This window comes from Panthera tigris, chromosome E2, assembly GCF_018350195.1.
Source record: "Panthera tigris isolate Pti1 chromosome E2, P.tigris_Pti1_mat1.1, whole genome shotgun sequence".
NCBI lineage: Eukaryota > Metazoa > Chordata > Mammalia > Carnivora > Felidae > Panthera > Panthera tigris.
Genome location: NC_056674.1, coordinates 16,243,653 through 16,254,717, shown reverse-complemented (window position 1 = coordinate 16,254,717; position 11,065 = coordinate 16,243,653). Strand labels below are relative to the sequence as shown.

At 36.6% G+C, this 11,065-nt stretch overlaps 2 protein-coding genes across 12 annotated transcripts in view; one reads left to right on the top strand and one right to left on the bottom strand.

The window, feature by feature from the left end:
• Positions 1 to 911: 911 nt before the first annotated feature.
• Positions 912 to 1,326, top strand: LOC102958436 (60S ribosomal protein L35a-like). Its single transcript, XM_042969105.1, has one exon. It carries the CDS (start codon positions 956 to 958, stop codon positions 1,289 to 1,291), a length of 336 nt encoding a protein of 111 aa, XP_042825039.1. The 5' UTR covers positions 912 to 955; the 3' UTR covers positions 1,292 to 1,326.
• Positions 1,327 to 7,879: 6,553 nt separating this feature from the next.
• The window catches only part of ZFP30 (ZFP30 zinc finger protein), a 125,735-nt gene continuing 122,549 nt past the window's right edge, over positions 7,880 to 11,065 (bottom strand). For all 11 annotated transcript variants that reach the window (XM_042969033.1, XM_042969032.1, XM_042969028.1 and 8 more), the window contains one exon: positions 7,880 to 9,136. In XM_042969033.1, coding sequence (XP_042824967.1) covers positions 7,941 to 9,136 — 1,196 coding nt within the window. In that variant the 3' untranslated portion in view covers positions 7,880 to 7,940. The remainder of the gene's footprint in view (positions 9,137 to 11,065) is intronic.

Sequence of the window (11,065 nt, the reverse complement as noted above, 5' to 3'; positions counted from 1 at the left end):
AGGGGACTGTGACATAGAAAAACAGAGTTAGGACCAAGTGTAGACACCTGTGAGTTTTGCCTATAAGCATGGCTGCAGGGGGAGGGGTGCTTTGAATAGATTCCTTTCAGTTTTTAAAATTGTGGCACATTAAAATAAAAACAAATAAAAAATTGTGGCACATTCACACCATGGAATACTACTCAATAAAAAGGAACAAACCACTGGTACATGCAACAAGTTGGATGATTTCAAGGCTATTAGGCTGAGAAAAAAGGGGGGAAAGGCCACTCATGAGAGGTTACATATGTTTGCCTCCATTTATATAGCATTCTTGAAATTTTAAAAATTATTAAAATGGTAAACATATTAATATAAGTTGCCACAGCTTAAGGATGTGGGAAGGGGTGGCATGGCTATAAAGTGGTAACATGAGGTAGCCTTGTGGTGATGAAACAGTTTTGTGTATTGTGGTGGTGGCTACATGAAACTTACACATGACAAAACCATATAGAACGGTTACATACAGAAATAACTGCACATAAAACTGGTGAAATCTTTTTTTGATATTGTACTATAGTTACGCAAAATATATACCATTGAGGGTAACTGAGTGCCGAGTACATGGGACCTCCTTCTACGATTATAAAGAAAATTATTACCATTGAACTTATAAAATTATTTGAATTAAATGATAATCAAAATAAAACATAAGAAACAAGATGAGGTAAAACTTACAGGAAATTTATAGTCACAAATAAACACATTGGAAAAGAAGAAATGGGGAAAATCAATGAAATTCACCTCAATTCCTTAAATTACATTAAATTAAACCCAAAGATGAATAAGAAAATTATAAATGATTAAATAAAATAGAATATAGTCACATAATAGAGCCTATCCAGAGAGCAAGCTCTTTCCACCATCTTGGAACTTGTGGAGGCCTGCTGGGAACAGGACTCCTGAAACGACAAATATGTCTGGAAGGCTGTGGTCCAAAGCCATTTTTTCTGGCTATAAGCGGGGTCTCCGGAACCAGAGAGAGCACACAGCTCTTCTTAAAATTGAAGGTGTTTATTATGCTCGAGATGAAACTGAATTCTTTCTAGGCAAGAGATGTGCTTATGTGTACAAAGCAAAGAACAGCACAGTGACTCCTGGTGGCAAACCGAATAAAACCAGAGTAATCTGGGGAAAACTAACTCGTGCTCATGGAAACAGTGGCATGGTTTGCACCAAATTCCGAAGCAACCTTCCTGCTAAAGCCATTGGCCACAGAATCCTTGTGATGCTGTACCCCTCAAGGATTTAAACTAACTGAAAAGTAAATAAATAAAGGTGTAGATTTGTTTTCTTGTAAAAAAAAAAAAAGTCATTCCTTCAAAAGACTTCAAAAGTGGTTTATTAACCACTGCAAAAACTAATCAAGTGGAAAAGACAAGGCACAAATAACCAAGAGCAGGAGTAGAATGCACAATATAATACAGATTTCAGAAAGAGTAAGACTATACCTATTTATCTAAGGGATGTACAAGATAGGCTATTGCTTGAGCAAAGAAAGTTAGAGAACCAATGCAGAGCTTGGTGCCATTTATTTATTTAAGTAATCCCTACACCCAATGTGGGGCTCAAACTCATGACCCCCGAGATCAAGAGTCCAGTGCTCTAACTGACTAAGCCAGCCAGGTGCCCCTAGCTTGGTGCCATTTAAAAACTTGAACAAGGACAAATCAAATCTAACGTGTAATGTTGATATGAGCAAGAAAAAAGGTATGAAAAGATAAATAAGCTTTGTTGAAGTTATAGATAGGTCTGAAAGAATTGAAGCGGGGCATGATATTTATTTATATGTCTTTTCATTGTATACTAGTTGTGAAAATATATTACTGCTGTAATTTTGGTAGAGGAACATAATAAAAGACATATTAAAAATATGTACATTCGAGGAAAAGAAAAGTTCAATTTTGGATAGCTCCTATTCAAATTTTCAAGTAGAAGTAGAAACAAAGCCAGAGCTGAAATTCCAGATACTTCTGTCTTTTTAAAGTCTTCAGGTGCTTTTCTTCCTTAGAATATTAACTGCTGATTTTTTCAAACATTTGTAACGATGCAATTTAATGTATTATCATTTTTCCTGTAGAAATTACCATAATTCCCAAATATAATGTTCAAGAAAATCTCTCTCACAGGATCTGGCTGGACAGAAAGTTATAGAGGAAGGAAATACTTATGACACCTTTGGTGAGGGACATTTCCTTTTGCAGAGCAGGACCAGTCTCTCGGACAAACCAGGGCCTGGTATTAGAGCCCTGGAAAAACCTCTAATGCCAGATACTTAGCTAGCTACCTACAGCAATCTCCTAAACCTTATCCTGCTATTTATGCATTTTAGTCAAGTAAATCCTTCCCAGTTGTGTTTCTCACAAATGTTAGTGGCCATTAGGAGGAAAATGGTTTTCTTCATCAAATTAATTTTTTTAATGTTTATTTATTTTTGAGAGAGAGAGAGAGAGAGAGAGAGAAAGACAGAGAGAGAGTATGTGTGTGAGCAGGGGAGGGGAAGAGAGAGAGGAAGACACAGAATCCGAAGCAGCTCCAGGCTCTGAGCTATCAGCACAGAGCCCGACGCAGGGCTTGAACTCATGAACCGTGAGATCATGACCTGAGCCAAAGTCAGACACTTAGCCCACTGAGCCACCCAGGCGCCCCTTCATCAAATTAATTTGTGACATGCTGGAATATACAAGTTGAACTCTGGGGCTTACTGCTATTTCTGGACTCTATTGTACTGCATTGACCTGTTTGTCTATCCTTAGACAGCCACTACAGTCTTTCTTGCCTTATCATAGTCTTCTGGCTAGTCTTGAAATCAGATGCCATAAGTCATCCAATTTGCTTTTTCTCAATGCTTATTTTTAACTGTTCTAGGTCTTTGGGTTTCTATACCGTAGCTCCCCACTTATCCGCGGTTTCCCTTTCCCAGGTTTCAGTTACTCTGTTATAGTCAACCACAGTCCCAAAATGTTAAATGTAAAATTCCAGAAGTAAACAATTCATGTTTTAACTTGTGCACCATTCTGGATCGTGTGATGAAATCTCCTGTTATTCCGCTCCACCCCACCCAGGATGTGTCCCTTTGTCCAGTGTATCCACACTTTCTATACTACCTGCCTGTTAGTCACTTAGCTGTCTAGGTTATCAGATCAATTTTTGTGGTATCACAGTGCTTGTACTCAAGTAACCCTTATTTGAATTAATGGCCCCAAAGCACAAGAGTAGTGATGCTGGCAATTTGACAATGTCAAAGAGAAGCTGTAAACTACTTCCTTTAAGGGAAAAGGTGCAAGTTCTTGACTTCATAAGGAAAGAAAAAAAAGCAGATTCTGCACTAGCTGCAGTTTCAGGCATTCACTGTGGGTCTTGGAACATATCCCTTACAGATAAGGGAAGGGGAACTACTGTACACATCTTAGAATAGATTTACCAATGAAAATTTAAAAAGCATGCTGGTGTTTTGACTGGAATGGCATCAAATCTACAGATAAATTTGGGGAAGTTTGATGAAAGATACTGAGTTTTCCGGCCATAACCATAGCATCTCCATTTAGATCTTGTCTTACTTCTTTCAGCAATGTTTTGTACTTTTCTATATAAAGGTCTCTCATATCTTTTATTACACTTATTCAACTAAGTATCTTATGTTCTTCAATAAACTATATTTTGCTTTTTGTTTCATTTATACTTGTATATTGCTCATGTAAAGGTATACATTTATGGTCAATTGATTTTTGATAACAGTGCCAAACCACCTCAGTGGAGATGGAAGTCTTTTAACAAAAAGTACTGGAACAACTGAGTATCTATGTGAGGGGGGAAAATGAACCTCAACCTGTACTTTATCCCATACACAAATATCAATTCTAAACGAATCACATACCTAAAGTGAAAAGTTAAGACTATCAAGCATCTGGAAGAAAACAGGATTTTCTATATAATCTTTAATCACTGAGCTCTGTTTAGTTCTGCACTAAAGAACATAATCTGTATGATGTTAGTCTGTTGACAGTTACTGAATGTTTTACGGCCCAACATGTGGTCTGAGTGTTTCCTGTACAATTGAAAAGCAAGTATATTCTGTGGTACAGAGTACAGAGTATCATTAAGTCAGTTAGGGAAAGTTGGTTAATAGTGCTGTTTAATCTGGATTTTAATCCATCCAGAAAGTCCTCAGTATCATTGTAGGCTCTAATTTCTCTTTATCTCTGCAGTCTCTATCTGTACTCCCTTCATCCACCCATATCCATTCCCATCCCCATCCCATGCACCGCACCCAGGTATGGAAAGTCACATAGCAATCTGGTCATCTGAAAAGGGCTTATTCTATCAGAAATTCAGTTCAGTACTTCCTTGCCTCCGCCACTCTTAGTCCCATAGGAAACTATTACTTTTATCTTGTCAAGGTTTTTCTTGCTGTTGTGGAAGTAAAGGCCTTTCGTAGCCCTCTACATTCTAATTGCAATGAAAGTTGAAATTCTGTGTTTAATAATCTCTTTCCCACCTCCCACTTCACCCTCGTACTAACATACATGGCAATGATTGCGTTCATTGGCTGTTTTAAAGACTTCAAGTGAGAAGTAGACAGGGTATAAATGGATGAATGCTGTGGTTTTGCAGCAAGTAGGATAACTCTTTATTTATAAAATAATCCCATTCTGTCAAATACTGCTAAGAAAAAACAAGAAGAGTGCATCTAGAAGGCATTGGGGCTTGATAGTGTATTTTCACTTGAAGTGCTTTAGTTATTTGAACTCTAGAAATTCCATGTCACTTACCTTGTATTGCATTCCAAGAATTCCTTGCTCTCCCAATCCATTTGGTTCCTGAGTTTCTGATACTAAGGGATACCATGTTACCTAAATCAGTTTGATTTTCAAGTTTCAGGAAGCAAGTAGGAAGTTTGGATAACGGTTTATCAGAAACATTTTGTTCCTAAATCCAGATTATGACAGATATTTGTTTTCTTTCAATAGATTACTAGATTTTATTTACTAATTTATAACACTGCACATTTTAATTACCGATTCTGGACATATTGTCTATTTATGTTCTTGTGGCAAGTTTTAACACTAGGATTGTAAGTTCAGAAAAACAGATAACTTGCTATCTCAGTCTGTGTCCTAAAAGAGTTCCTAAAACATTTCATAGATTTCATCTATTAAATACATCTAATTTGGTGTCTTCCTTAGTAATAGCTCTGTGACATTTAATTTTGGTCTAATTTTAAAATGTTCCTTTTGGGCTGCCTGGATGGCTCAGTTGGTTAAGCATCAGACTTCGGTTCAGGTCATGATCTCGCAGTTCATGGGTTCGAGCCCCACATCAGGCTCTGTACTGACGGCTCGGCACCTGGAACCTGCTTGGGATTCTGTGTCTCCCTCTCTCTCTGCCCCTCCCCTGCTCATGGTCTGTCTCTGTCGCTCAAAAATAAATAAACGTTAAAAAAAATTTTTTTTTAAGTTCCTTTTGGAGGAGAATCTATTAAGATTTTATACGTTTTCTGTAGTCAATTCTGATGTCAATTCAATTTCTTTATAAAAGTCACATACTTCGTCTAGATTTTCAGATATGGTATAAAAATATCTATTGTACTTTTAAGTTTTTTAACTGAGATTAAAACTCATATGCTATTATATTCACCCTTTTAAAGTATATTGTTCAGTGGTTTTAGTGTATACACAAAGCTGTGCAACCCACTGTAATCTCAGAACGTTGTCATTATCCGAAAATATATAGTCCTTTCAAAATTAAATATGTAGTCATTTCAGTCTCTAATTCACACTGCTGTTCATTTATCATCCTTACTTCCCCACACAAATGACTAAAGTATGTCTACCTTTTTTCTGTCAAATAATCAGAGCTTTGGTTTCAGATCTTTTACTTCTTTCTTCCATTTATTTTTGCATAACTAACAATGCCTTTCTCTACCCACGTTTTAGACTTATTTTTGCTTGTTTAAGCTCCTTGGGTTCTATATTGAATTTATTAATGATGTCTCTATAAGAGATATACGTGCATATTGGTTTATAAAACTTCCAATACAACCTGCCGTTCACAGGTTTTTCATTCGTGTTCTCATTTTCATTCACATTTAAATAATACATATGTTAAGGACTTAGTTCCTTAACCCATGTTAATCAATAGGGGGCACTAAGTTAAAATTCAGATATTTGATGGGTATCCTATTGTTACTGTTTCTTCCCCTGATTCTGGTAAAAAAAAAAAAAAAAAAAAAATGTGGCTTGTATGTTTTCTGCTTTGGGGGTAACTAATTATTAGGAAAAATATACTTATCTCTTCTTGTTTTTTGACAGCTGTCTTTTTAACTACTCATCATTATATCCACAGGGTTTCAGACTGACATTAATTTTTGTGCAGCATAGAAGATGAAGTCTGAAGGAAGACTATTCATACATTCTTTTTCTTTTCCTTTTAAATTTCCATGCGGGATAATGAGTGATGAGAAAAGCTTTCCAATACTTATTTCATTCATTTCTCTTTTTTCATTATGAATTCTTTGATTTAGACAAAGGTAAAGAACATGGTTAAAATCCTTTCCACAAATAATAATGAAGAAAACTATGAAAATGTATCATTGATGATAGTGGACTTTCACTAAACATTTACTATGTGATAGGAATAGTTCTAAGCACTTTACATTTATTAATTCATTGAATCTTCACAACAAACCAATACATATAGCATGATTATTTTTACTAATACATGAGAAAAAAAAGTCACTAACATATATAAGTAAAAAGTAAAACCAAACCAAACCAAAACTAGAAGGATAAACACTTTGATAACAGTGGTTTAATTATCTTTCTAGTATGAGATTGGGGTTAGAGTTGATGAAAAGGAACAAAACAGTTTATGAAGAGAAAATGTGGATAATTTCAACAATTAAAACAGATGTTTTGGGGCACCTGGGTGGCTCAGTCAGTTAAACGGCCAACTTCAGCCCTGTTGATAATCTCACAGTTCGTGAGTTTGAGCCCCACATCAGGCTCTATGCTGACAGCTCAGAGCCTGGAGACTGCTTCAGATCCTGTGTCTCCTCTCTCTGTCCCTCCCCAACTCTCTCTTTCTCAAAAATAAATAAACATTTAAAAAAATAAAAATAAAACATATTTTAAAAGAAAGAAATATCCAAAGTTAAATTTTTGGCCATACGAATCAGGGCAGATTTCATAACTGCAAATGTTCAGATGCAAACAAAACATGAGTAATAGTCATTTTAAAAAGTCATTAAGTATATATATATCATTTTAAAAACCTATATTTACTGAAATGGCAACCATATTTTTTTGGCATGATCAAAACAGGTGAAGGGATAACATGTATACCATGACTTCCTTAAAAACAAAATCTGGTAGGATTTGCTCTACCAACTTAAGAGTAGTCGTCTATAGCTGGTATGATTACAATTAATCTTGGCTTTTTAGTTTCTGTTTTTCTGACTTTCTGTTTTATGTAAGAAAGTATAAATTTGTAACATGAACAAATGATTAATACTGACTTCAAAACCAAGGATATAATTCCACAATTAAAAACTAACAAGGTCACACAATTTTAAACACTGTGATATTGGTATAAGCACAAATATATAGATCGGAGAAGAAAAACTACAAGCAAATATAAACAAGAATATAATGTGTCACCAAGAAGGCAGAACAAAATAATGGGGAAGGAAAGAATTATTGAAAAACTGCCCTTAGTACAGATTGGGGGACAGAGAATATGCAAATGTCAATTTAGAATCTTAATTCATAATTTAGAGTGAAATATATCTGGATTAAAAAGAAATTAAAATTTAAAAATAAAAAATAGTGAAAGGGTAACTATCAAATATGAATTTCTTTTCATTTAAAATATGAGGAAAGTGACAAGAGCTTTAACTTTTATTATTCATCAGTGTGAATTCCCTGATGACGAATGAGATCTGAGCCACTACTAAATGCCTTCCCACATTCCTTACAGTTATAGGGCTTTTCACCACTATGAATTCTCAGATGTCGTGTGAGGTTTGAGCATTTATTAAAGGCCTTTCCACATTCATTACATTCATATGGTTTTTCATCTGTATGAATTCTCTGATGTTGAAAAAGTTGTGAGTTCTGAGTAAAGGCCTTCCCACATTCAAGACATTCAAAGGGTTTCTCACCAGCATGGATTCTCTGATGTTGACGAAGTTGTGAGCTCTGAGTAAAAGCTTTCCCACATTCCTTACAATCATAGGGTTTCTCCCCAGTGTGAATTCTCTGATGATTAGTAAGTGCTGAGCCACTACTAAAGGCTTTGCCACATTCCTTGCATTCATAGGGTTTTTCACCAGTGTGAATTCTCTGATGCTGAACAAGCTTTGAGCTCTGAGTAAAAGCTTTGCCACATTCCTTACATTCATAGGGTTTCTCACCTGTATGAATTCTCACATGTTGGAAAAGTTGTGAGCTCTTAGTAAAGGCTTTCCCACATACTTTACATTCATAGGGTTTTTCACCAGTGTGAATTCTCTGATGGTCAATAAGATTTGAGCAATAGCTAAAGGCCTTCCCACATTCCTTGCACTCATAGGGTTTCTTACCAGTATGAATTCTCTGATGTTGAGAAAGGTATGAGCTACAACTGAAGGCCTTTCCACATTCCTTACATTCAAAGGGTTTTTCACCAGTATGAATTTTCAGGTGTCGAGTAACATGTGAGCCACAGCTAAAGAATTTCCCACACTCCTTACATTCATAAGATTTTTCACCAATATGAATTCTCTGATGTTGAATAAATTGTGAATTCTGACTAAAAACCTTTCCACATTTTTTACATTCATAGGGCTTTTCTTCATTATTAATTATTTGATGTAGAGTAAAAAATGTCTGTTGAATAAATGTGGGCATGTATTCATGAGTGAATATTTCTTGGCTTAAATGCCCACTTTGATATCCCAGTTGTTTTTCAAAGTGGCTTCTATATTCCAAAATGTCTCTAAAACTGGAGTACTCAAGGCCATGCTTTGTAAGTCCCATTATCTCCCTCTGGCATGATTCTATTTCATAAACTTCCTTCTTCAGAGATAATAACTTGTTTTCACACATTGATTCCAGATCTGAAAGAAAATGGAATGATAAATATTCTCCTCCCCCTGCCCCCCATTTGTGAAAAGTTAAACTTTTATAATAGAAATGGAAAAGTTAAAGTGAAAATAAGATCTGGTAGCAAATGACATACAGTTATCAAATATATCTGTTTAATCTGAAAATGGACCAAAAGAATGCATTGAAATTAATGAGATATAATGCAGAATGTGGAGGGAAGAGACTACAGAAACAGGAAACCACAATGATTCTCAAATATTGATATGGATCAGAATCATAAGGAAAGGATGATAAATATATAATACTTGGGCATATTAAGAGATTACAAATTATATATACATCTATATAAGCATGGATGTATGTGTGTATAAGAAACCACAGTGTACCATCATACTATCTGTATTACAAAAAGTGAATAATTTTCTGACCTCCATTAAAGATTTCCTAAGAGGAATAAATACATATAGGGGAAGATTCTTGGGCTCTGTGGTATCATAAAGAATAAATTTGGTCTTTGTCCCAGAGCTTCAAAAACCCTTGGAATTTCCTGAGTGATAGGAGTGGGTTTTTTGCTATGCTAACGAAGTGATTCTTGGCAGTTCCCTAGATAGCTACAGAATGGGGACTGGTCACCAGAAGGATCGAGAATGTTGTTAGAGGGTAGGGACTTTCAGCTACTTGACCTCTGGGGATAAAAGAGGAGCCAGAGACTGAGTGGCCAGTGACTCAATCGATCATGCTGAAGTAATTAAACTCTAAAAAACACTCTGGACACCAAAGCTCAGTGGAGTTTTCTGGTTGGTGAACACACTCGATGTGCTGGGAAGGTGACACACTTTGATTGCACAGGGAGAGGGCATAGAACCTTTGCATCTGGAAGCCCACTAGACCTTGCCCTAATATGTATCCTTCAGAGTAAAACTGCAGTTATAAGTATAGAGCTTTCCTGAGTTCTGTGAATCATTATAGCAAATTATACTTGCAGGAAATTATTATACTCGTGGAAATCCCCAAATTTATAGCCAGTTGCTCACAAGTGTAGGCCTCTAAGAACCCCAAGACTTGCAGCTGGCATCTAAAGTGAGGGCAGTCTTTGGGTGCCTGGGTGGCTCAGCTGGTTGAGCATCCAACTCTTGACTTCAGCTCAGGTCATGATCCCAGGGTCATGGGATCGAACCCTGTGTCAGGCTCCACTCTCAGTGTGAAGTCTGCTTGGGATTCTTTCTCTCTCTCCCTCCCCTGCTCACACTCTCACTCTCTCTCTATAATCAAAAAAATTTTTTAATAAATTAACAAAGACATGGGGCACCTGGGTGACTCAGCTGGTTAAGCGTCCAACTCTTGGTTTTGGCTCGGGTCATGATCTCACAGTGAATGAGTTCGAGCCCTGCATCACGCTCTGCACTGACAGCATGGAGCCTACTTGGGATTCTTTCTCTCTCCCTTTCTTTCTCTGTCCCTCCCCTGTTCTAGCTCTTTCTCTCTCTAAGATAAATAAATAAACATTTAAAAAAAAACTTAAAAAAAAGAAAGGGAGGGAGGGCAGTCTTGAGTACAACCCTACTGTGTTGTGGGGTCTATGCTAACTCTGGGTACTTAGTATCAGAACTGCAGCACTCCCAGTTGGGGTGGAAACAGAATAGGTTCCAAAGTAAGGATATATTAGCCGCAATTTGAAAGAGAGAGGGCTAGCCACGAGGGAGAAGAGCCTAAAGTAAGTCTAAGGTTTGGAACTAAACTGATGCGAGTAGCCTATAGGGAAGACTCAGAACATGTTATGTTCTAGTGATTCAGTAAAAATACTGCTTGCCTTGGAGTTTTGTGGTGCTGATCTCGTGAGAAGAGAGAGACTTGCTCATGTACCGCTGCAGTGACTGACAGAGGAGGCAGCTAAAGTTTGAGGCAGACAGAAAGAAAAGAAGACAGTGCAAAATACTGTC

Coding starts and splice junctions, on each gene's coding strand:
- LOC102958436 (XM_042969105.1), top strand. CDS start 956: ATGTCTGGAAGGCTGTGGTCCAAAGCCATTTTTTCTGGCTATAAGCGG.